The sequence below is a fragment of the Ylistrum balloti genome, unplaced genomic scaffold (assembly GCF_031769215.1).
Source record: "Ylistrum balloti isolate Yb309-2 unplaced genomic scaffold, AGI_CSIRO_Ybal_v1 Utg369972, whole genome shotgun sequence".
In the NCBI taxonomy this organism is placed as follows: Eukaryota; Metazoa; Mollusca; class Bivalvia; order Pectinida; family Pectinidae; genus Ylistrum; species Ylistrum balloti.
The window spans coordinates 1628419-1654816 of NW_026782064.1; the positions used below are offsets into that span (position 1 = coordinate 1628419).

Consider the following 26398-nt stretch of genomic DNA (forward strand, 5'->3'; position numbering starts at 1 on the left):
AAAAATCAAAGTATGTTTTATATCTCTACCATTGTAGTAACATATACTTGCACTACAAAACCATGAGCCAGCTTTGTGACCTTTCATTTAGTGTATAAAGACATAAAATAAAATATTCTTTGCCTTGTTTTATGATAAACATCAGAATTAAGCTTGGATATTCATTCCAATTTGCAGGGGAAAAAAGTTGTTTTCACTGAGGATTTTAAAGCGCTAGTAACTTAAGGTAGGTGGGGAAATAGTATTGAAATGACATATTCAGTAAACACTAAAAAAATCAAAACTGATATGAATACCTTGGAACAATCCATAAAATAGTCCACTTTTTGGAAATAAAGACTGCATTTCACAGTTTTAAAGGCTGAACAATATTGTGAGAAATGACAAACAATCCAAAGCTCCAGAAATTTGATTTAAATGAATGTCCTCTTTTCTTGGACAATTTCATTTATATTGAATTAATGAAAGCAAGTTGATGCTCATTTAGTCAAATCCATTTTACTCTCGGAGCATTTATACTGAAGTGTCAATACTGTCATATACTATGCCTATGTATTGATATATATGTATGCAATATGTCAATTAACATTGATAAAAGCTGATTTACATTACACAAGAGTATTAATTTTAATAGCTTTAGTTTTGGTTTTTGACATGTACAGAATAGGAAAATATGAGGAAAAAATCTGCCATCAAAGACAGATGTAATTATATCAGAAATATTTGTTTCTGCACATGATTATGGGTATAGTAGGAAGTACTGTAATCTAACCTGTAATAGTTCTTCATATTGAAATATCATTAGAATGAAGCATGATGGAATACATATCTACAACAGTCTCAACATTTTATCAGAAAATCCTTATTTGCAGTAGTAGCTAGGCATCTAGAAACCAGTATTTCATCAACCTGACAATGTCATTTGTAAAGGGAGCTTTCATTTTTAGTTTTTTCTTTTCCCTCTTTTCTTAAATTAAACATACATCATACCAGTTTATGTATGCGATAAACTTAACACGGCTACCATTTTTCCCACAAGCAGACAAACTTCAGAAGTGTGTTAAGAAATATTTATAGAAGTCATAGTTTTGATTCATTACTTAGATTATGCATATTTAATGCACAACAAAATTTTGAATGCAAATTCTGACTCATGAGCAGTTAATATTTACATAAAACTCACATTATTTCCAAACTGATATTAATAGTGAAAACACTAATGCCAGAAATAATTCATTCTAAGATTATTATACAATGGAAACTCATAGATTTTATATGAAATATTCTGGTATTTTAATTACAAAACTAGTTCTTCATTTAATAGTATTCGCCCTATTTAAAAGTCCTTCCTACATCACATCGTTAATGGTGGACAAAGACTTTTATCAGAATTGATTGATAGTAGAGTATGAAGTATCAAGTACCTGTCCATTTATATTTACTAATCAATTCTATCATCAGCATTTGTTAATGACAGTGCCCCTTTCCCAAACCAAGCACTGAACATTAACATTTATAAATGGGTAACTGTCAACATTACTAAAAACTCTTTTCAACAGAACAAAGCTCAACATCTTTAAGATATCTGCTGATTTGTTTTTACCTATAACACTACAGCACTTACAGAGACAAATTATATTTGACAATAAGAACTGAAATGAATGAAAGTGAGGGAAACAGGTTAGTATTAGGGAATGCTAACTACTTATAACTATGAACATAAGATCAGGTTACACTTCTAAACCATCCAGCGTTCAAGAGTGTTCAGTATTCAACATCCACTCATAATAATAACTGAACAGACTGAATGAATTTGAATTGCATTTTAACGGTTGATATACTGTTTATCTCCTCTTATTAGCCTACCTGTTGAAAAGATACTGCCACGAGAACCTTTCCAACCAATATTGTAACATCTGTGTCGTATAAACAGATAAACAGTATGTTGATACAAAGATAGATGTATCCTTGTTCATCACTTTGTCCTCAGTAAAACTGACATTAAATCTGTAGCAAACTTTAATCAAAACCTTTGTATGTGTCTTCAGCTTCTGTAGTTTTCAAGTGAAAAACACATGATTTTAACTCCATAGCAGAACTGAACTGCAATTGCACAGATTTTCTCCTTCTGATGTCCAAGGAATAACATTCTAAAGCCAATTTAGAACTGAAATCCATCCACGGCAACATTTTCTGAAGGGTTGAATTGAAATTGCTGAGAATTCTCATCAATTTGGGGTGCTACTGTTTTGTCTTCCTCTTCAGTCCCAAAATATCTTTCTATCATGTCAAATGCTTTTTGATATATTTCTCTGTTTTGATGACTTTGTAGAAACTCTATTTTGTCTAAACCTGAAATGGAAGAAATATTTAAATCACAATACTTACATGAACAATTTCATACTTTTTCTAAAAGACACTTTGCCAAGAAATATAGTATACCAAGTTAATTTCATTCATCTGTTGACCATTTTTACATGATACTTTAGTAGACAGCACCGACATGGGTAACACTACATCCCCCCCCCCCACTTCCCCACCCTATATGGATAGGAATGTCCCTCTCTGAAAATGTTTGGACAGTAATATGATGATCTTGACCTTAAGAGCCCTTAAACACATGAGCTCATTCATCTTATTTTCCTAGTCATTCTTTGCATCAAAATCTGTCCCTATACAAGACAGCATTATAGAATTATGGAGATTAAGTGAAACAGTATCACCATCAATTGATTCACAGTACATACAGGGTCAACATTGTGTTCCTATTAGGATACTGCCAGTAATATTGATAACAAAACCCAAGAGAGACATTGGCATACAAGCAAGCCATCCTTGGCAAAGAGAAACTGTCATAAAATCTTAGTGATCCACAATAAAGGATTGACAATGGACCTTTTATACAAATTTATAATTCCTTCTGGTAGTTGTATCAGTGTTGGTTTTTTCCCCCAGCCCATACAACCCCTCGCGCCCTTTTTTAAATATCTGGAGTAGCCAATAGCGTAAGAAACATGGTCATATTTCTAGGTTTATTAATGGAATGTTAAATAATATCAACATTTCTTCATTTACCATAGCATTCCTCGATCATAACAGCGTATGGGTTTGTGCCATTGTGTAGTTTTGCGTCCTGTTCTCCCAGCTTCAGGATATTTTCCAGGCCATTTAAGGCCACTTGTACAATCTTTGCATCCATCACAGTCAAAAGATCACATAGTGGGCTTATGCAGCCTTGATCCACCAGAAACCTGCAAGAAAAAATACCTCATAATATACAAACACAAAACCCTAAAACCTGCCTATCAATATCATAACAAATGGAACCTTTCTAAAGTAAACCTATCACATGCAACTCTCTTACTAGGCTATAAACCAAAACATTTTTTTTACATTACACAAGAATGCAAAGTTAATGTTGACATAACTTCTTCTTTTCCTACTAAAATTTTATAAATGGTTCATTTGTCGATGTGAGCTAGACTTAATATCCTAATTTTCACAAAATATTTCATCTGCAGTTTAGACTTTGGATCTTTTGATCTGGGGAAATTAAAAATGTCCTAATTTTCACAAAATGTTTTAGCTGCAGTTATATCTATGGCCACCTAAATATTACCTGATCTGTTCAGGGGAACCACCAGATGTTGCATTTGTTATGGCCCAAGCCGCTTCCTTCCTCGTTTTAAAATCTGCTTTTCCTAATATATCTATTAGTACTGGGAATATATTTGAATCTATAACACACTGTAAAAGAACACATCAGTATAGAATTATACTAGAATAAAACAGAAACAAGAGATACATGGTGTCTATATAAAACTCAATTGTTTTTAAGGTTCTTAATATACAATTATTTTGACATTTTAAGGAGATATAACTGTATTCAACTAATTTGACAGCAGTTTTGAGGATCTTCAAAGCAGGTCACTGAACATTAAAATATCACTTCAGATTTGCTTTTATGTTGATAAGCCCCCTCCAAATCAATGTCTTCTTAGCTCTGAGACAGCAATTTGAATTAATATTTGTATCTAAATTTTCAACTTTAGTTCATTCATACATGAGTCAAGTCATATATAATTTAGTATGAAACTATGTGAGAAATGAACAGTTATTGGATACAAATTAGAATTTTGTGCATGAATTTACATCAGTGTTTATTCTGAAAACTTTACCAAGTGAAAATTACTTACCTGTATTTGTACTCTGTTTCCTGCTGTAATATTTGATATTGTCCAACAGGCTTCTTTGCGTATTGATTCTTTGGAACTACTGAGAAGATGTAAAAGACATGGCAGCGCTGAACAGCTCAAAATCACCTGCAAATATAAACAACAAATCAATCATCATGACAGCCAACATTTTCCCACAAAAATATCAAAATATAAGCAAAATATATTCAGTAAAAGGGTATTAAGGTAACAGAATACAATACAGTTATGTTTTATAGCCTGTCTGCTTAAATTAAGCCCATTTCCAGTAGTGCTGGAGAAGTCTGCCAGATAGCAGGCGAAAGTTACATACGAGTTAGTATTTCACTAAAAGCAGAATCTAAAATAATTTGAAAAAATAAATGATTACAGATATTAATCCTCCACAGCTTCTCTTTCTGTTATAAATAGAAACTCCTTAATATTACTAGAGTAACATCACTTGTGTAAACATGAAACACGTTGTTTAATATTAATTTCATTTCCACACGTCAAAACATATTTCTTTACAGAGAAATAACTCTAACTGGGTGTATTAAGTTTTTAATAGATAATTTAAAATCAAATGAATATTTCTGAATCATTATTAAACATTATGTCATATTCAGAAAGCTGTTCGTTTCATGTTCTGGTCCAATACACTTAGGTAACTTTGACTACCAGACTTACCTCCCTTCCTTAGGTTCAACATTAACACAATTATTTCAGATTTAGATACCATGAGACATATATGATTCACAACATATGTGATATTCTGAAATATGTATAATCTGTAACAACTATGGTTTCATTTTATATTTTTGATAACGGTGTGGAATCCGCGCTTTAAGGATATGGTTCTTAGAACAGTAATGTAATATTGCTAGATTTTCCCAACAGCATACCTGTGTTTGATAGTCATCACCCGTCACTATGTTTCCTACCACACGTAGGGCAGCAGACACCACACTCTGATGATTGTGCCTGGTAACATCAAATAAACATGTCAATAATGGCAATATAGATATGCAGCATTGAAAGTGTATCTTTACTTCGAAATATTTTGACCTTCCACTATTTTCAGAAACTTACAAGAAAAATTCTTTGTCTCCATTCAAGTGTTTACAATACTGAAATTGTAATCTTTTCACATTAATTAAATGTCATTTATCTGGAAATTCATCGCTAATAATTCCCTTACATGAGGAGTTCTACCAGTCTCCGACATACACCAGAATCTATCACAGCTTGTATTTTCTCATTTGGACCATCGGACAGGTAGGAGAGTGCCCAGCAGGCATCTGAGAGGACGTCTTTGTCTGTGTGGAAGAGGAGCTTTGCTAATACTGGCAGGGATGGCAACACCTAGAATACAAGCAACCAAAAGTGTTTTAAGTTAGTTTTAATGAAACTCAAATAACTGAAAGATTTTAGATTCACAGCAATCATACAATGATATTTGGCTAATATAACGCCAAAGACCACTTAAGTGTAGGTCTGGTTAAACGTTACGTTATAAATATTGTCCATATAACATTTAATAAGAACAGTTTACTATCATAAAGTTACATGAGCTATGCAAAAATGACAGGTTCCACAAATTTTCCACTGAGGTGCATGGTACAAAAGAACAAATTATCCCTCTACATGCATTTTAACCTTTACTGTTTTTCTGTATGCTTAATCAAATTACTGCACGTTAACTACTTTTTCTCATGGGAACAAATTAAGAAAACACATCTGAGCTTTGATACATGTCAACGTCTGTTGTTTGAAAAATGCAATTCTAAAACTAACCTTGCTGAAATCAGGTGGTGGATTTTTCCCTCTACATAAATTGGACAAACACCAAACTGCATTTCTTGTCATCGATAAACTTGTTTTCTTGCTTAGTAACCTAAATAAGAACAAAGCAGTTTTACAAGCATGGGAAATCAGCCAATGAAAATACCCCCGTAAATACCATAAGGTGTTACAAAGACAATACAAGATTGGACATTACCAATCCCTTCATAAATATACTACAGGTTGTTACAGGTCGTGTTAATTCCCCACACATCATCAGCAAAACCTAATTATGATTTAATTGAAGCAATAATAATGATGTCTCAATTCATATACATATGAACTTTTCTTTGGGTAAATTTGCAAAATTAAAAGTTAATAAAATAAAACAATGCCTGTTGGAGATGAGTTATCTTTCACGAATGGGACAAAAATTAAAAAGGAAAAATAACAAATGGTAATAATTCCTAAATAATACGAAGAGAGTTATGGTTCTTGTACACTGCATTTTTCATCAAGATCCATCTACCTATGAAGTTTCATATTGACACCTTTTATAGTTTTTGTGTTTTGATCCAGACAAGATTCTGACCGATGGACAAATGGACAAACTGATGCATAAACTTCAGGAAGTAAATAAACAAGACATCCTCAGGATCTAGGTGACTTCCACTTCATGAATTGAACTGTTTGTAACTTTTAATCATGTGATATGTTAACTCCCAAGTAGTAAATGAGTTTTGTGAATACACATTATACATTTCTGGCATCAGTTTGCCATGTGGATTTTCCAGTCTCAAATTGCCTCACAGCCAGCAATGCATTCTGCTGATCAGTCTTGACATTAAATAGCAATGTTAGAACTCCCAACCACAATAAGATAGAAGTAAGAAATTTCAAAATATCTATCAATCTTGTAAAACTAATTAACAAACAAGAGAAACTGCTGAGGATGAATGATTATATCCGAGAATACATCAAACATCACATTTCAGTAAAGTAAAAATATATATCCTTCAAATATCTTTGATAAAACAATTCATCCCAGTAATAGATAAAAGTAACTTACTGTAAAAGTGGGACGAGTATTCCTTCACCCAAAACATAATCTCGACACTCTGGACTGTCACCAGCAATATTTCCAAGAGCCCACACAGCCTACAAATGCAAACATTCTTGTTTGATTAAGTTCATACACATTCACATTGTGACAGTACCTTTCTTTCCAGTTGTCCGTTTAATAAGGAAAAGCAACCTGACTCATATATCTAGAAAAGAATTATTTGAAGTTTAAAGCAAACTTAGTTGTTAATAATATATCCGAATATATAAAAACTTTTTGAAAAAAACATTTTTGCTTTTTTTTTTATCGAGGTCTTGTGGCTTCTTGAGAGTGTTTTTGGTCTAGCACGTAATTTGAAGTACAGTAATAAGCATCACATGAAAGTCCTGATTTATTGACTCCTAACACAATCTTAGTATACAATATAATTGAACTGAACACATTTTCCAAAACAAAAATAACCCAGGCCTTCGTTATGCAGGGAAAATTACCTGTTCTTGCACATCCTCTATTTCTGAGGCTAGAAGTCTGATAAATATAGGAACAGCACCAGCTTCAATAACAATTCGGGTCTGTATGGATGTACCAGAGGCAATATTTGTTAAAGCCCATGCAGCCTCAAACTGTCAAACAAAAAAGTATATATATCAAAATCTGGCATTTTAACATATGATGAGGAACAAATATTGTACATTAATAATGTAAAACATTTATTAAGCTAGCAAGATATCACAAACCAGGTAAGATTACATAAGGCACAATTACTATGATGACAGAAAGTGTAGTGGTCAGTAAAACATCTATGAAAGTCTATTGAAGAGAATGTATGTTCAGGACCAGCATCTAAAGTTTACTATGGGTCTTTGTGCAACATTTGTTGTGCTGCCTCTTTGTACAAGAATTTTTTTTTTTTATTTCTCCTCAATTCATTTGCTGATTTTGATGTTAAGAATTTTCTTTCAGAGCTATCAACCATGATAGTAATTAAGATATTCACAACTGCAAACTATAAAATTGCTAGAGGTCATTTTGTATCATATCATGTGGTTACTACAAAAACATGGTTTATACAGGAAATAAAAATCAGCTGAGTGTGAAACAACCTTAATGATTTACAAAAGCATGACTTACTTGCAGAGTGCAATTTCCATCTTTCTGTAAGAATTCTACAAACTTTGGTACAATCCCTGTCTGTATAACTTCATCTATTGGGGGATTTGGTTCTGAAACAAAAGGAAACTTTCAAATACTTGAGCAAAACTATTTCCTCTGGTATATATATTTTTCTCCATTTACAACTGACATATGAATTTCAATCCATCAAAGGGAAATTTTCTGGCTCAAGTCATCAGTGAGGGTTCCTCCATAGCAGAAGGCACTATTAGATTACCCTATCTGACAAGTGGACAAATTCTGGTATAGTAGTCTTTGACAGTTTTAGAGCTGTGGCTGTGATAAAATGAGGTAAGATCAATGGACAGTGCCTAGTTTTCAAAGCAGTTGTGTTAACCATGCCACTCTATAATGCATTAGATTTCTTTAGATAATATAAAGTTTTAACAATGTGCCAAACAATCGGACATAGATTTTAACAGTCATGGAAGATTACAACATTGTCAGACCTCAGTCCTACACATTAAACCACCTATTGTGTATTACCTCTTGAAAGGAGTTTTCTGAATTTTTGAGTTGCAACTTCTTGTTCTTGTAAATTGTCACTGTATAAAACCTGTACCATTTCTTGGGTTATTCCACCCTAGAATAAAATTAAGATATATTATCTCACTGTTGAATCTGCTGAAGAACGATGAAATAACATCTTAATTACAAATGACATACAACATATTTCAATGCAAAACATTTGTGATAGGCTAGCTTGTGACATACTACCTTAACATTCAAGCATGAATAAAGACTGATGACTAAATGGTTAATAGCTACACCATACTAGGGCAAATGTAATCCACAGATAGCTAGAAATATTCACGACTTATTATTATTATTATTGATACATATAATATAATACTAACATTTGAAGAGATAACAAAATCAAAATGCTGAAAAAAAGGCAGTAACCCTTTGAAATATTAGTTGCATCAAAATGCAGTTCATGCAAACGTAACTTCAAGTCATGATTTTAAAGCCTACAAAGTATCAGGAAATGGATTAAAAATTGAGACAGGAGATGACAGGCATTAACCAGACAAGATTAAAATAAATATGATAATGGAAAAAACAAGGGGGATGTAACACTACCTAAAATTTTAACATCACAATGCCATTTAGAAAAACACAATTTCAAGTACTGGTTATTAACATAGATTCAAAGAAATTGGTTAAAAACTAAGGAAGGAGATCTCTGTGCATGATTAAAATGCTGAAAAATACAAGGGGCAATAACTTTTTCATAAAAAAAACCCACAAAAACATTGTAGAATCAAAATGAGTTAAAGAAAACAATTCCTTCCACAGTTATTAAGTCTATAAAGTATGAAAGAGTATGATTGCAAACTGGAAGGGTTTAACTTCATATAAGATTAATATTATGAAAACAACATGGAATGGTGTAACTATCTTTCAGGAAAACACAACTTCATTTCATGGTGATTGAGTCTACCAAGTTTGAAAGAAATGGGTTGAAAATGCAGAACTGACATCTCCAAACAAGATAAACATAATGAAAACAACAAGGGGCAGTAGCATTCCTGTCAAACTGCACCTCATGTTAAGGTGATAAGTCAACTAAGTTCTGTCATCAGAGTTCAAAGTTTATGATGGACGGACAAACAACACCATACCATAATATGTATAGAAACTCATTATGTTTAAATATCAGTACAGTATTGAAATATTCATGTAAGACAGAGTATGCATCTAAAATTTTTAATTCTCACATATGTATATACACCAATTTCACTCTGCAAATAATTGGAATTAAAGAAGCTATTTCAAAATTTACCGTGTATGGGGTAGACGATACAAAGTTGTCCTGAAAGTCTCCTGCCACTTCATCAGGTGATCCAGTAGGCATAGCAACATTGCGACGCTTGAATAACTGAACAATAACAAAGAAAATAAAACTCATATAATTTGAGCCCAAAATTCTTTTAGGTTTTCAATCATACAACTTAAATTGCATACTCAAGGATGTAAAAATATTAAGTTATAATGACTATTTAGTGCAGATTTATTTTCTGTTATTTTGATTGTTCAAACTGAATACTGTATTCGATCCAATAAGCACCTATGTCCCTATAAGCACCCCCTCCCCCCTTCATATACCTAAAAGTCTAGATTTACTTACATATTAGTCACGACCAAGGATTGTTTTAAGTCGGTTTATAAGGAGATGTACTCCAGAAAAACTTTAATAAAAAGTTTATCTCCAGTCCACCAGCAACAGAGGAATGTCGACAAGTGTCCTCTGTAACTAATACCACAATTTTCCCACTATGCCTGATAAGATTAAGAAATGATATTTTCAGGTGTGATAGATTATCTGACAGAAAGAAATGAAGCAGTTAAGATATCAAATGACAAATAAAATAGTTGTGCTAAAACAGGCAAGTATGAATGGAACTTTATATCTTTATCATAAACAAATTCCCTTTTGTGTCATCATGTTAAGATGTTCTGAAACAATTTATCGACGAGCACATAATGACAGAGTGCACCTTGTTACATAGAGGTTGACACTGAAATTATAGCGACCACAGACACATCACAATCTCACAAAGGGGGCCAAATCAAGTCGTATGAAATTTCTTTCAAGTTAAAAGTTGTGGAGCTTGCCAAGGAATGGGGAAATAGCAAAGCATCAAAGCAGTATGGTATAGATAGGAAGCAAATTCGCAATTGGAGACAAAAAAAAGTGAATTGAAAACCTCTTTACAAAACACTTCAAAAAGGAGACGTAAAGTTCCTGGTGGAGGCAGATTTTTTAGCACTGAATGTGTTTCTTTAACATCTAAGATGGTCTCTAAGCGCCACCTTAATTGTATTTTTTAAGTGCCCTGGGTGCTTATTGGATTGAATATGGTAACCTTTTTACGCTACATACAACTTTTTCAACTTTTCATTTCAAGAAATTAACAGTACAATAAGACTTTTGTTCCCTACTGTAATATCATTTCCATATTATATTCATACCATAATGTACAAGAGTCATATTTTCTTCAGAAACACAATAAACTGACATGAAAACCACCTAACAATAAGATTAACTATCATCATTCTAAAAGATTCTTTTTTGTTATCCTACTTGTTGATCTCTCTTTTGTTTCCTGATCTGAATGCCTTCCTCTTCCCGCCTTCTACGTAACTCTTGTGAATCCAATGCCTTGTTTTTGTAAGCCTTCAATCTATGGCTAGCAGGGCTAGATGAATCTGCAGACATCTGGAAGGAAAAATTCAAATTCCATTGTAAGAGAATTCCTTTCAAGTATGGCATTAATTTAGAATGGTTCAAAATTTCAATTCCTATTTATCTATCTATATATAGAGAGAGAGAGAGCTATCTAATCAAGAGCTGTAAACTTTACCAAATATTCAATCATTCATTGCAAATCACCATAACACATTTTATACTTTATTGTCATAACCTGTTACTGTCACTAAAATTTTCCTCATTTATGAATGTGATTGATGATTGTGATTGGAAATCATAACTGAAAATTTCCTCTGTTTCAAATTTCAAACCAGTAAAGGGATATTCTGTCCAAGTTGCAAAATTTCTGGCTGTTCTTTACCTTTTAAGAATTCATTCTAATGACTTATAAAACTATTGTGAACATCAAAAGATGGACAGACAAAGTCTGTCTGAAAACTCCTGGCCAAACTGTCTAAATATAGTGCAATGGGGAATCTGGAACTGAAAGATCAATGGATCACAGATTTTATGCAGAGTATTGAGTAAATACACAAGTGTGTATGCTGTTCACTAAGGTTTCTGCTGGGGTTCCAATTATTTATGTCGTTGGGCTGATTTTCTGTTGATTTTATAATTTACACCTTATGACAATGCAAACCTATTATGAAGCAATCAGGGTTGTGCTAATGCTTGTAAATCAATCTAGCTAGATCTATAAAAGCTTTCCACAATTCAAATATCATATGTTCACTTAAATGGTAAATTGAGATGTACAATATCCATAGGAACATAATCAGATGATGTTGTACAGTTTTGTTCAAAAGGATCTCATGGAATCCTAACATGTGCTGAATATCCCTTGTATCGATTTGTAAGGAGTTCTATCATACATAAATTTCAAAATTCATTTTTATGGGGCCATAAGTATATTGATGTACAATTAGACCATTCAGTAACATTTTTTTGAACTTTTCATTTGAAATTTCTGTCAAAACAAAAGAACAATAATGAAGCTAAAGAGTACGACATGCATAGTTGTTCTTACATATTTCAATCTAGGTAAAAATATTCTTATTTTAATTTTGACAACCTAATGTTTAGTACTATTCATTGTGTTTAGGAGCAGAAAATCTGGTCTTTAACAGTGATGACATTCTCTTTATTTTTTTTGTTTTTCAATAAATCTGTCAGGCTCTTTGTATGTTGCCCGTGCACTATACCCTACACCAAATACCACTGTTTGATGAATATTCAATGCCAACTGAAAATGATGAACACAAACATATATCTTGTGGTACATGATCTTTTTTCCTGTAATATATACATAGTACTATTCCCATTAACTAGTCAATCCATACTACTATACAAATGTGAGTCTGACGAGTGATCTATTAACTTATGTTTTTGTTTCTTTAAAATGTCCCAAGCATAAAAATGCCTTAAATAGGTGTTATATCGCTATTGTTTCCAATATGACTGGTTTTGTAACTGTGGACAAACCTCAGAGACAGTACAAAATGAAAAAAAACTGGCAATAACTTTGTAAACAGCAGTAGAAGGGCAAAAATCCTGCTTGTGATACGACACTTCTGCAATGAATGAAGTATATGGGTGTACTTTATAGATGGTGACAGCAGAAGGCTTGCCCATACAATTGAGATAGAGACAAAAACAACAGCTATTAATTTTTTTCTAAAAGAGACAAAAACAGTTTATCAAGAAGCAGAAATTTAAATCAAATGGAATACGACAAGGTCTTGGAATATTGTCAAATAATTCATAGACCCTGACCATTCTCTGTAACTGCTTAAGTCCTTGCAATAGAATAAATCAGCACATTTAGGCTTCTGTGCTGATTAATATTTGTTCATTTCTAAATGGTTACACAATGATGTCCATGCATTGGCCACAGTATCATTTATGCAATAAACCATAAAGGCTTGTCGAAATATCAATTTGTTAAATATCCATGTTCAATGATTTGGAGATGGGCAGAACTAACCCAAAAATCAAAGTCAACTGGAAATCAATCCATCATGACAAACCCCTGTGCCCATACTCATTGGTAATTTGGGCCTATAATGAAAAGATAACTCTTCTCTAGACAAACCCCTTTAACTGAGCTAGTAAGTACTGTACCATATGTATTTCACGTTTATATTCAATCAATAACATCTTTTCATCAAACTGCCTAAATTCTTAGCTAAAAAGTTGATAGTAATAAAGTAATTTTTTTCTCTCTATTTCCCTTCTTGAATCGAAAGAACCTCCATGCGACATTTCACCTGGTCATGTATACAGGACAGTTAATTGCCTTGAGTTGGCTCACTTCTTGGAAGGTTAGACCCCATATGAATATAGCCATTCAAAACACATGACAAAATGTTAACCGTGACTATAAATTCATTCCGAATTTGACACTAAATAGTTCGATCGTAACTGTCTCTGATAAACCACTTGTTTCGTGGTGTAATTTTGTACGACGTCTGAAAGAATTCTTCGTGCCAGTCTGTAATGTGGTCGAATGAAGTTTGCTTGAATTCATATTCTAAACGAACATCGATCTCATTACTCACTTCGATTGGCATTTATGTGTAGAATTCAGTTCCCAGTGCCGATTCCTAGTTTCTTCTCTTTCACTTCGACATTCACAAATAAAAGACGAAGCGAGCATGCGTTTCCGTCAGATGTTATTTCGCGGAAAAATAAAATACTTCTTTCCCGCAATAATAAAATCATTGAAACTATACATTTTCAATAGAATAAATGTAGAGCTTTAAGCATAAATATACAAAAACGAACGTAAAATTTATATTTACGTCATATAGAGATTTACCGTGATTACAGTTGCAACAACATGGCTGCCTCCATAAACGAGGAATGTGACTGCAGCGATTTTCTGAAATTTCAGGTATTCGGAGATACTCACACTTATAAGTGTCCGACATTGTCTCTTTTTATTATTGATGGTCATATGAAGCAAACTGTTTTTATACATGAAATGGAAGTTTATTAATTAAGATCAATAATATGACAATCGTGTTTCCCACGAGTTAGCACTAACCGGTAACAAGAACGATAACTTTCAGATTTGGAGGTGACTCTTTGAATCGGTACTTTTGATATTCTGTCAAAATTTGGGTTACCCTAGTATTCAACTGGGCGTTATTCCAATAATCAAGCGACGATAAACAAACATAATTATTTTGCGTATATTTTGTTACATTTATAACGTTGATTATCTTTCGTAACCATCAAGAACGACAACTGTTATTTGGAGTCCTGACCTTTGATAGGTCATCGTGACAAACAAGAACTGCACATGATTGGTGTTCCTATGTAATAAACACCGAGAAATGTTGCAGTTAAAAAAAGCCTTCCATTGATATACATATGTCTTGGTTTGTGCTGCTTTTTAGCAGGTTGGGCACCACCTCTGATATGGGTAATAGTCCTGCATTGGAGGGATAGGTACTGTTTGAATGATAATCTAGTTACTCAAATGCAGGAAAATTTGCAAAAGAAACACACAAATTCTTGCAATAAAAAAAGCATCATATTTTGACATGACGCAATAACCAATGCTGTCACTGGCTATGCACTGAAATCAATGGAGAACAAATTCAGTGATATAATTTGTCATTCTAACAGAGTTGGAGAACATTTCCTATGTACACTATCATATTTGCTATTGGGACATGTTAAATAGGTGACTCTCTTTTTAGTTGCATGTATTTTCAAACAATTTTAGAATGACCTTGTATTTGAATTACTAATTGATTACCAAAAGCTATGACATGAAATAGTGTTCTTGTGAACAATGCATTGATTCAACAAATTTTTAAGGAGTTATGCCCATAAACTTCTTCAGCATAGTAATCCTGTCCAGAAAATTCTTCTCTCAGTTTTCAGTCCACCTCTTTAAAACTTGGCATACTGCAATTTTAATTCAATGTCAATCAAAACTGGCCACCTTGTCTCAAGAACTGAGATATTTCAGACTTATTCTTGAGTCCACAAGATCAATTACACTGAACTTTCATTCAAGGTTGAATAGTTCCTGCTTATACAATGTATTATCTAAATCCTTGGGTTGTTAAGAAATCCAAAACAGTATTGTCGTAAAATTCAACTGTGGGTCCAAATTCTGGTATCATACACTTTTCCTTCGTAGGGACTTAGCAGGACTTCCCTACCCATAGTTGTTATAAAGGTGTTATAGCGACTGAAATATTTATACACTTTTTATGTGAATGCCAAGTCCTTGTGTTCCCCTAAATATAATAATAATTAAGAAATTGATTAATTGAAGTTCATTATTATTATCAGTTTTGACTGGCAATGATTCAGTACAGCAAAATGTGCCTCTTGTATAACTAACTTATGTTAAAATAAGATATTTTCACCAGAATATAACATACCTGGTAATAACCTGATGTTATTGTGCAATTATTATTGATTATTTCTAAACACAGATGTTGTGAATTTTTTGTTGAATATTTCTACACACAGATGTTGTGGTGTTATTGTTGGTAATTATTTCTACACACAGATGTTGTGGTGTTATTGTTGTTGAATATTTCTACACACAGATGTTGTGTTGTTGAATATTTCTACACACAGATGATGTTGTGTTCTTGTTGATTATTTCTACACACAGATGTTGTGGTGTTATTGTTGTTGAATATTTCTACACACAGATGTTGTGGTGTTATTGTTGGTGATTATTTCTACACACAGATGTTGTGGTGTTATTGTTGGTGATTATTTCTACACACAGACGTGGTGTTATTGTTGGTGATTATTTCTACACACAGATGTTGTGGTGTTATTGTTGGTGATTATTTCTACACACAGATGTTGTGGTGTTCTTGTTGATTATTTCTACACACAGATGTTGTGGTGTTATTGTTGGTAATTATTTCTACACACAGATGTTGTGGTGTTATTGTTGGTGATTATTTCTACACACAGATGTTGTGGTGTTATTGTTGGTAATTATTTCTACACACAGATGTTGTGGTGTTATTGTTGGTGAATATTTCTACACACAGATGTTGTGGTGTTATTGTTGGTGAATATTTCTACACACAGATGTTGTGGTGTTATTGTTGGTAATCATTTCTACACACAGATGTTGTGGTGTTATTGTTGGTAATTATTTCTACACACAGATGTTGTGGTGTTATTGTTGTTGATTATTTCTACACACAGATGTTGTGGTGTTATTGTTGGTAATTATTTCTACACACAGATGTTGTGGTGTTATTGTTGGTGATTATTTCTACACACAGATGTTGTGGTGTTATTGTTGTTAATTATTTCTACACACAAATGTTGTGTTGTTGTTGAATGTTTCTACTGATGCTTTCCTTGTTTTGCAGGATCATCTGAAGACCATGCGGACTGTTGATGATAGGATAATACATGCTTTGAACACAGCAATACCCACCAAATTATTTTCAAAGAAAGTAGATGTGTCTGAAACTTGTAAAAATCTTTATGATGAGGTAAGAAAAAACACTTCACTACACTGGGTGAGTGTTATCAACTCTCAAGTCAACATCAGTTAATCATCACAAATATAAATACATAAGCGACACATGCATTTTGGTTGACTGCTACATGGATTTTTTAGTCAGTTTATTGCTTTTGATACCTTTCCAAGGGTCTCTGTGTAAATCATTTTCGTTTATCATGTATTGATCATGTAACTTTCACTTTGAGATATGTTTCAAAGAAAAAAATTGAATGTTCAGTCAGAAATTGCATGTAAAGCATGACTACCAACCAATGTTACTACTGTCCTTCATGTATATAGCTTCTTTAGTGAGTTGGAGGGGGGGTTAAATAGGAAGTATTGCATATACTGTTTTTGTTACAGATTATACAATCGCATGAGATAAGAGAACGGGCTATACGTAAATGTGTAACAGAGGCAGCAAATAGTGTCAAAGAATTGAGTAAGCAAAGAGACAATGATGCGGACAATATGGAGATATTAAAAGATCTACGGAAAGCACAAACAAAGGTAAAAACAGCAACACTATGAGGAAGTCAACACCATACTTCTGAAATTGAAATGAAAAATGCTTCAAATAATGCTACCATAGTAAGACATCTAATGTAAGTAAACATATAAGGGACACAAAAGCATTTTTTTATCCCACTGCACCTCCCATACTTATATGTCAAGTACCCCAGTTCCTTAGTTGTGCCTCTTCAGGATTTAAGACGAACTTAGGAGATAAATGGCCCTCAGATGTCCATCTTGGATGTTGAACCTAAGATTGTTACATTGTGTCGTTAATCGTCAGAAAGTACAATGGGGATCTTTCTAAAATTTCTTGTGAAAGTTTCTCTTATTACATACTGCCAGTACAACAAATAATTACATTGAAAGAGAAATGAATAAGAAAATAAAGAATGGAGATACTGTTATTATACCATCCACATAGAAGTTAGGGAGGTAAACTGGGATTATGGTCCCTGTCTATCTGTCGGGTGAAATTTGAATGTCAGTATCAGGGAAGAAGAAAATGTGTCATATGTCATTATTAGGTATTAGGATAAAGAATGTTAGGTGGTAGAGTTAAAATATCTCATTTATTGGTGTAAAGCTGGTACGTATTATATCATTCTTTTCCAATTATACTAGGTTGAAACAAATGAACATTTTTGTTCATGATGAATATGTTATTTTTTCAAAATTGATTTGATGAACTGCTGTCTCCATTAATAATCTGTATCTAGTTCTAGAGACATTGTCAGTTTCCACTTCTACCTTTAACATATAAAAGTGAACCTAGAAATCTGAATTCCCACTGACGTGGACAGTTTTTATGCAAACTAAACATGACTTTTTGGTAAAATCCAAGTGGTTATCCCCTGAAAATGTAAAGGGCACAGACAATAGTTTGTCTAATGAAAGGTATAATGTCTATAAATGATTAAATTTTATATTACATTAATTAGAATGAAAATTGGTATGTAGGTACTGTCTACTAATTGAGGTAAAATATGTGACTTAAAAGTTGAAGTTGAAGTTATAATATGGCATACCCTTAAAATAGTGAATTTTGTTTTCAGTTGCGGCTAATGAAATCAGAATTCTATGTAGATGAAGTTGTGAATGACAGAACATTTAAAGTAAGTGATCACTATCAAATAACAGCTGATATCATACACATTACTTTTATATTACATACTGTAATTGGCACATCTTGTCATCATGAATCCTAAACTCTTGAATGTTGAAACTGTCTTGAGATACATAATGGTTTGACTTTTCAAGTTGATCATATATTTATTTTGGTAGGTAATGATTAATACCAACCTGTGTCTATTTTTATTTGCTCTTCTGGTCAGTAATTCATTAATAAAATGTTTAGAAGCAGCAACATAGTAATGGTTTGATGGTCATTGTATTAAAAACACAAATTACAAAGAAACATTCCACCAGAGTGACCTGGTTAGTAATTCTGAGTAATGCTATTCCCTTATTTACTTCTTCCTCTCTGATAACCAGAAAGTGACTTCAACACCTAATCAATTTGAAATTTATAACTGCGAGACAGTTTTAATGAGTCTATTTAATTAATTTCTTCTTTCCTATTTCAGGCTTTTTACGAGCGATGTGGAACAGCATACAAGTTTCCAAATAAACCTATACTGTGAGGATTATTATACTAAGACATTGCGTGTAAGGTGTTTTGTTTGCTGGACGAGTGATAAATTACAATGATAAATAGAACAGTGACACACTGTAAAGGGAACAATAGAAGATGTAAATGTTTAAGTATGTGATAAAACTCTTGGAGGATTTCTACTTTGCATGGTACCATAAATGATGATGTGTATGAATGTGAAGAAGTGATGACAAACAACCAAATTCATAAGTGTTCAATGAATACTGATAACAAATGTTAATACATATAATGTTTGGTAATTTTTTAATCAACTGATCAGACAACTTGCAGAGAAATACCTCTCCATTGCCATTGGAAACATTGCTTATTTTACCCTTTTAATTGACAGTGGAATAATGTAACAGTTCTCCATTGTTTGAACTGACAGAGGAATAATGTAACAGTTCTCCAATCTTTGAACTGACAGAGGAATAATGTAACAGTTCTCCAATCTTTGAACCGACAGAGGAATAATGTAACAGTTCTCCAATCTTTGAACCGACAGAGGAATAATGTTACAGTTCTCCAATCTTTGAACTGACAGAGGAATAATGTAACAGTTTTCCATCCTTGATATCCTGATAAACAGTAAATGTTTCGCAATCAAACCAAACATTAAATTACATCTTGGTAAGGACATCCAATTAATGTTAAGATAAAGATTACGAATTTCACCACGACAAACCAGGAAGGTCATCACATTCAACACAATCCAGATTTGATTTAAGATTATTTACAGTTAATTAAAACAATTGAAATGACAGTTCAAGTGTTTTTTATTTTCCTTTTTGGATTAATGTTCAGCTCAATTTGTGCTTTGGCAATTTATAATAGCATGTAAGTATTGAAAAATACTTAAGAGGAAGTTGGAGGTGAAATGTTTTTATAATTGTTAATGCATTTTGATATTGGCATTTCCTATCAAAACTGAAAAAGTGAGGCAGGCAACACAGATGATTATGGACAATAATTGCTTGGAAAAAAAGTCAGCTAAACCAAAATTTACAGATCTAATCACAAATCTCTGCACAGAGGGTTCAAACTAAACCTCATAATCTATGAAGGACATTAAAACAGAACTGAGCGGTATTTTAGGTTTTAATTTTTAGAAGATAGGCAGTAATCTCCCTTTAGATGACTGCTTTTTGTCCTAAGCATGGCAATGCAGTTATAACAGAATTTTATTGTATAATCAATCTATAAACCTCTAGAATGAAGTTTCAGTATGTCATAAATGTATTGTCTACTACAACCACACCTATTAGAAAGTATGCATTTGTCTGTCTCTATTTCTCGAACATAACTTCGTAATTGTTTCAGGTATGCATGTCACATTTGGAGAGACAGTCCATCTTGATTAGGCGATGTATAACATACTGAAATATGGCATTCCAATCAGCATTAATCATTAAATATTTTTAGAAGTACATTTGATGGATTGTATCATTAGGTCATGTTGACCTAGTGCGATTGTTCTTTGTCCATTGTCATGCATCAACTTTTTCTTTTGTGAATATATACTACTTGATTTATATAAACATATTTTGATAAAACTAGGTGTGTGGCCTGATATTAAAAGCATCTCAGATGAGTTCAACATGGGACTGATTTAATGGTAATTTACAGTTATGGTCCTTTTCAGTTTTATTACCATTGAACCTTGTGAACACAATAACTTGAGTAAATATAAACAGGTTTTGATCAAACTTGGTGTGCTGCCTGGGACTTCTTTAATTGTAATGAATAGAGCTATTTTATTGCGATTGAACAATGTGAACACGATTTGAATAAATATGAACAGGTTTTGATAAAAAAATTGTATGCAACCAAGCTAAGATCTCAGAGAAGTTTGACAAAACCAATTTTATGTAATACAGAAAGAGATATTGTTCTTTGTAGTTCAGGTTGAAAAATTAATTAGGTGACTGTTTAGGCCAAATGGCCTCTGTCGTTTATTAGGGTGATTAGATTAAATTGTTAGTGATTTTGTTTGCTGAAAAAATACCTATTGTACACATGTACTATGTATATGTACATGTACAATGTATGCTCATTTACAAGTGTATTGATTAAATTGATTTCTAACAAAGATTTTATTTTGTTGTAATGTTAACCAATCTTCACCAGGAAGAAAGCTGTTTGAATCCGTTTTATATATGGTCCGTCCTCTGTAATCTTCTACTTGAGCAATCATTTCTTTAATGAATGTGTCATATAGCAGTTAGATCATACCTGGTAATAAATCCACACATATTTATTGCTGTTCAAAGCTATGTTTTGATAATAAGCACATTGCCAGACCTTAGCCTAAATCTGTACACATTGTTTCTGTCCCATCATTTTCAGCTCACTGGCGTGTAACCTTGACCTACCTAATGGTGTTGCACCAGACATCAAATCTTTATAGAGTAAGTTTATCCTAAGCCGCTACAGTTTAGAATAGACACTTGATAAAAGTATGTGTGAATTTACAGCACTTCAATGTTGATTTATTTTCCTCAAATTCAAACATATTTCTGCCTTAGTAACTTTTTCTTCCATCATAACTCAATTTTATGGGTTTTTTTCTGCTTATAAATCTGTATGAACACATCTAACATCCCTCCCATCTTGTACAATTGTTTTCGGTGATCTATGACCTAAAAAGAGAGCTATCACATGACTTATCTCAGCCTTATGAAAGACAGCCACTATCTTTACTAAGACTGTTTATACACCACATATTCAGAACTCCCAACCACTGGAATCTATACATGCCTCAAAAGTAATATTGAAATAATGTCTGCATCACTCTGGCAAAAGAGAAATTCCCTTTGGCTTGATCAGTTGTGCTTTAGACTAGACAAGAGGTCTCCAGTTTTATCCTTGAAGGAGGCCTTGGAATAAATAATGACCTTGGTCATATCAGCACCCATGTGAAGACTTGAAGTAATTATTGATTAAACACTCATCATGTTTACTTCACAAGAATTGTTTTAACCCTTAGGAAAACCTAAAGGACTAGTTCTTTACAAAGAGTGTCACCCTGGTAAATACTTGCTGTGATAAAGAGTATACTTCTCAGATAGAAATTACTTCTCTTTGGCTAAATTGTTTGAGCATAAGCCTCATACACCAAAGGTCCCAGGTTTGACCCTAATGGAGGCATTGAAACAAATTATGACCTCGGTTACATTTGTGTTGTAAAACATGAAATAAGCATTTGTGTGGCAGACAGCATAGTTTAATAACAATAATTAAAATATATATATTTCACATTGCATATTTTCAATTCACTCACACAAATTAACAATTAACTGGCTTTCTGTTAATGATCTTGACGCAAAATTTCACTTTTTTTCAGTTCCCTAGATCTGTTAGCTTCATATCTCAAGTTGATTGTGTCTTTGTTTTTCTTTGCTTTTTGCATCCTGACCCATACAAACATTAGATAAATGATGAAAAACAGTACATTCATGATAGTCATAGACATCTTCACACGGAAATAGTCACGTGCCAGGGACACAAGTCCAGACCTGAAATAATAATGATACATCTATACAATCTATTGAGGGGTTTATGAGATATCTTGTACACAAGCTTTTTATTTCAAATTTTGTCATGTGTGACCATTGGACTTTAGCTGTGAATGATAATCATCAAAATCTGATCAGGTGTAGAACATGATGTAATTATAAGGTGTGAATATGAATTAAACTTGAGACATTTATGATTTATCTTGTACATGAGCTCATTATTTCAAAAGTAGTCCAGTGTGACATCTGACCTTCAACCTTGACTGATGAACCTGCATGGACCCACAGAGTGATTTCAATATATGTATATGCTTGAATTACAAATTTAAAAGTTTGGAATATCAAACCATATGTTTAAATACTTACCCAACAAAATCTGGCACATGCTCAACTTTCTTGAAAAACTTCATGCGGACTAGCATCTGTTTTATTTCTGGTGTTGCGTATGTCTGACTAAAACCTGATGAAACACCTTCAAATGAAAGGAAAACAGCTGTACAAAATTGTCCTGAAGTACCTACTTTGCAAATTAAAACAATTAAAAAATACAAGGTTGTTGATATACATGTATAACATTTATATAGGACCTAGTCTTTTATCACGTGAATTAAAGAACTAGTGGGGATATGATCAAGGTTTTTGAGGATATGTTCGAGGTTTTTACGAATGTGAGAGGATTTTATGAAAATCAAGCATCAGCAAATTTGATCATCAGAAATCAAATCAAAAGGCCAAGGGAACACACATACAACTTGGAGAAAGCAAGATCAAGATTGGATGTCAGATAGTTTTCCTTCTCTCAAAGGGTTGTAAACGAATGGAACTCTCTACCAAGGGATATTGTACAGGCACCAACACTCTGCACTTTTGAGAACAGGCTGGATAAAAAATTGAGGGACCCGGTTCAAATATAAACCAATATAAACTAACAATTAAGACGAAGGATTTAGATCTTAATATAGAGGCCTAAAGGCCTGAGTTCAGTAAAGACTAAGTAAGTAAGGAATTCAACCAAAATGATTATGTGTGCATATAACTAAAACTTGATGTTAAAAAAAAAAACATTCTTGTCCCCTTAGCTTGCTGCGGAGAGAAAACTGAGACCATATGAAATCAGATTTCAACCTAAATATAACAATACTATGGCCTGGAAGTGAAAAACTTCAATAAAAATCCAAACAAAAGGCTATTACCCCTTGGTACTTGGTTTTCAAGAAGAAGCCATCTTAAGAAACATTCCATGCACTATCACCCGTCTCAGTATGATTGAAATGTAAGTAATGATGATGATGATGATGAGCAATATGTGTGAATGATAATAATTTTCAAGTGAATATCATAATTGTCTTATTTATGATTTCTATTACACCTACGTGTGAATGTGCGGATAGTTTGTGTATGTATTACATATACTGAAAATAATTGAAAAAAGAAGAAATTATAAAAAAAAAAAAAAAAAGGAAAGTAATAGACAAAGGGGCTATACTGTGGTATTACATATAAGGAAGAAAATTATGTGGCATATTTTGTAATACAAGTCCCAATATCACGATCATTGATGCTGTAACTGAGGTCCTTGAGATTCCAGGTCTTTCAGTGATATGTTTGTCAAAGTAACCTTAAGTCCTATTCCCGAGACCTAACATGGACACCATCTAACAGATGTCATTATTTATTTCAAAGTCACTGCTAGCATCCAAACCATGTATGTCTGGTTTACTAGTCTTATGTTTAACAGATGGTGCTGAAGAGAAGTTCTCTCCAACAGAGTGGTATATTGTGGCTAGCATTTTACCAGGGTCATTCTTCCTTGAAAATAAAATAACATGTAAATTGAAAGCAGTTGAAAGGACTCATGCAATGAAATGTTTCATCTACTTCAGAGTCCCTACCTATATTAAGATTTGGTAAAAGATTGTGACCTCTGAGGTTTAAATCTGTTATATATGACAGAAATCTACATTTATTTGGCTTGATGAAATATACAGTTCTAATACATTTCAATGTATATGGGGCAGATTTATATATGTTAAGACCATCAGGGTTTTTCCCCAACTGGGTAGTTAGTTCCACTTGTAAACTTCCAGTTTTTGAATTCTGAAGGCCATGCCAGTCCGAGATGTAATTCAACCTACTGAATTATGCCATTTGTAGCCCTTGACAAGTATGTTTCTATGAAAGGTGTTACTTTTGTGTTAAACTTCTAAATGCTAAGCTTGAAATTGATTTATTACATGAAACAGCCTTAAATGCTAAGTTTATTACTGACTTAAATATATTTTTCACTAAAATATGTTTAAATTCAAGTATGTGGTTTTATTACTGACTTAAATATACACTAAATTCAAGTATGTGGTTTTACGGACATACCAGATGGAAGAGCGAAATAGTCCGACTACCTCCTAAACAAATTTATGGTCAACATATTTATACCTATATATATTACTATGATAAGCAAGAAGGACCCACATAATTTCCAATGTATTCAATAGTTATGCCATATATATACATATATATAGAAGTACTGCAGTAAGCGGTGTAAATTTTAACATTGTCTTAGCTTAGCTTCAGTCCAATAATGGACGCTTTATGAAAGCTGAATTGAAGCTACCAATTTTCTTTTACTTTATCTTTTCATAATTGAAAAATACTCAACATGCGGTCTCAAGACTAGACAGAAATTTATGTCTCTTAATTGATAATTCAATGTCAATATTCCCTTCTATTAGGCTGTTATCAACATCTACAATTTTAATGAAGACAGAATTTTTCGGCCTCTCTCAAGACCTACTTCCTGTAATATTGAATAATTCAGCTAACCATACCTAGCGTTGGTGTTATGTGAAATTCTCTCGTCACAATGGGCTCAATAAAATGTTTGGAACATCGATGCTGTCGATACAGCATCCTTCTCACCCCAAGAATGGACTGCGTGCGAAGCAGTCTCTGAGCCATGTTTATGTTGCCACTGTACCCGATTTAAAACTACTATAACACTTTTCATTGTACCGGAGAGGAGAAAATCCGGATTCTTCTTCTTTGAAGTAATGAACATCACTCTTGATAGTATACTGTAGCACAGATTGTGCACACAAAGCTAACAACATCTACATACACACAAAGACCAAAGCAGCTTGATTTAACTTCTGATTTAAAACTATTTAATTTCGAAAACTGAAGTGGACAATTTTCTGGACTGGAAACAAGGTCCAGTGGTAGCTCATTTCAATACTCCAGGGGTTGAGGTCATTTTCGCTCCCTCCACCCAGAGACGTATATATCACGTCTCTGCTCCACTCCTGGATCATGTCATGGCAAAATTTGAAGGAACATTTGTTTGATTCCAGGAGGAAATAACTGACCAATCACAGGCTGATACGCTCTTTTTGAAGACTAAGAAAAGGAGCGACACCAAACTTCAAAGCCATTACAATAGATCTTTCTGCGATCTCTAGTTTCGTTTTTATGTACATCAAAAGATCAAACTGTTCCAGGGGTGAAGTGAGCGAAAATGGCCGTAACCTCGGAGTATCGAGGATGGTGGTAGCTAAATACTGTTACCCGTGTTGCGTTTTTGTTCATTGAGCCGTAAAGTCATCGAAACCGCCATTCTAGGCCCCAGGTGAAAATCTTGTGATGGTGTTCTTAATTGTAGAAATTATAAATAAAAATAAAAGGCATTTTTTGTTAGTGAAAACATAAACATCAAATGATGTTTTGTAATTATATTGTATACCACTTTCTGTCCGAAATATGAAACATCGAATTCAATTATCATACACAGT

At 33.1% G+C, this 26398-nt stretch overlaps 3 protein-coding genes across 3 annotated transcripts; 1 reads left to right on the forward strand and 2 right to left on the reverse strand.

Annotated features, from left to right (window-relative positions):
* Nucleotides 1-1153: 1153 nt before the first annotated feature.
* LOC132547680 (importin subunit alpha-7-like) lies at nucleotides 1154-14058 on the reverse strand. The gene is made up of 14 exons (XM_060211470.1): nucleotides 13987-14058; nucleotides 11303-11437; nucleotides 10001-10096; nucleotides 8701-8797; nucleotides 8173-8264; nucleotides 7533-7664; nucleotides 7048-7136; nucleotides 5991-6090; nucleotides 5395-5558; nucleotides 5099-5177; nucleotides 4197-4322; nucleotides 3620-3747; nucleotides 3076-3251; nucleotides 1154-2352 (listed from the first exon to the last, which is right to left on the reverse strand). Exons 1-14 carry the CDS (start codon nucleotides 13996-13998, stop codon nucleotides 2162-2164), a joined length of 1617 nt encoding a protein of 538 aa, XP_060067453.1. The 5' UTR covers nucleotides 13999-14058; the 3' UTR covers nucleotides 1154-2161.
* Nucleotides 14059-14267: 209 nt separating this feature from the next.
* Nucleotides 14268-21155, forward strand: LOC132547683 (protein MIX23-like). Its single transcript, XM_060211475.1, has 5 exons — nucleotides 14268-14321; nucleotides 16795-16920; nucleotides 17295-17441; nucleotides 18500-18559; nucleotides 19031-21155. The coding sequence occupies exons 1-5, from the start codon at nucleotides 14268-14270 to the stop codon at nucleotides 19085-19087; spliced, it is 444 nt and encodes a 147-aa protein (XP_060067458.1). The 3' UTR covers nucleotides 19088-21155.
* Nucleotides 21156-22299: 1144 nt separating this feature from the next.
* Nucleotides 22300-25569, reverse strand: LOC132547700 (uncharacterized). The gene is made up of 3 exons (XM_060211501.1): nucleotides 25439-25569; nucleotides 22980-23085; nucleotides 22300-22613 (listed from the first exon to the last, which is right to left on the reverse strand). The coding sequence occupies exons 1-3, from the start codon at nucleotides 25566-25568 to the stop codon at nucleotides 22406-22408; spliced, it is 444 nt and encodes a 147-aa protein (XP_060067484.1). The 5' UTR covers nucleotide 25569; the 3' UTR covers nucleotides 22300-22405.
* Nucleotides 25570-26398: the final 829 nt, after the last annotated feature.

What these genes read in the sequence shown, in the direction of transcription:
- LOC132547680 (XM_060211470.1), bottom strand. An exon ending in ATGGAAATTGCACTCTGCAA is followed by an intron (nt 7,665 to 8,172) that starts GTAAGTCATGCT and finishes TTTGTTTGACAG; the next exon opens with TTTGAGGCTGCATGGGCTTT. An exon ending in CACCACCTGATTTCAGCAAG is followed by an intron (nt 5,559 to 5,990) that starts GTTAGTTTTAGA and finishes CTTGTATTCTAG; the next exon opens with GTGTTGCCATCCCTGCCAGT.
- LOC132547683 (XM_060211475.1), top strand. Translation starts at nt 14,268, where the DNA reads ATGGCTGCCTCCATAAACGAGGAATGTGACTGCAGCGATTTTCTGAAA. An exon ending in GCGATTTTCTGAAATTTCAG is followed by an intron (nt 14,322 to 16,794) that starts GTATTCGGAGAT and finishes CTTGTTTTGCAG; the next exon opens with GATCATCTGAAGACCATGCG. An exon ending in GTAAAAATCTTTATGATGAG is followed by an intron (nt 16,921 to 17,294) that starts GTAAGAAAAAAC and finishes TTTTTGTTACAG; the next exon opens with ATTATACAATCGCATGAGAT.
- LOC132547700 (XM_060211501.1), bottom strand. Translation starts at nt 25,568, where the DNA reads ATGGCTCAGAGACTGCTTCGCACGCAGTCCATTCTTGGGGTGAGAAGG. An exon ending in TCACATAACACCAACGCTAG is followed by an intron (nt 23,086 to 25,438) that starts GTATGGTTAGCT and finishes TTTCATTTGAAG; the next exon opens with GTGTTTCATCAGGTTTTAGT. An exon ending in CATGTGCCAGATTTTGTTGG is followed by an intron (nt 22,614 to 22,979) that starts GTAAGTATTTAA and finishes TTATTATTTCAG; the next exon opens with GTCTGGACTTGTGTCCCTGG.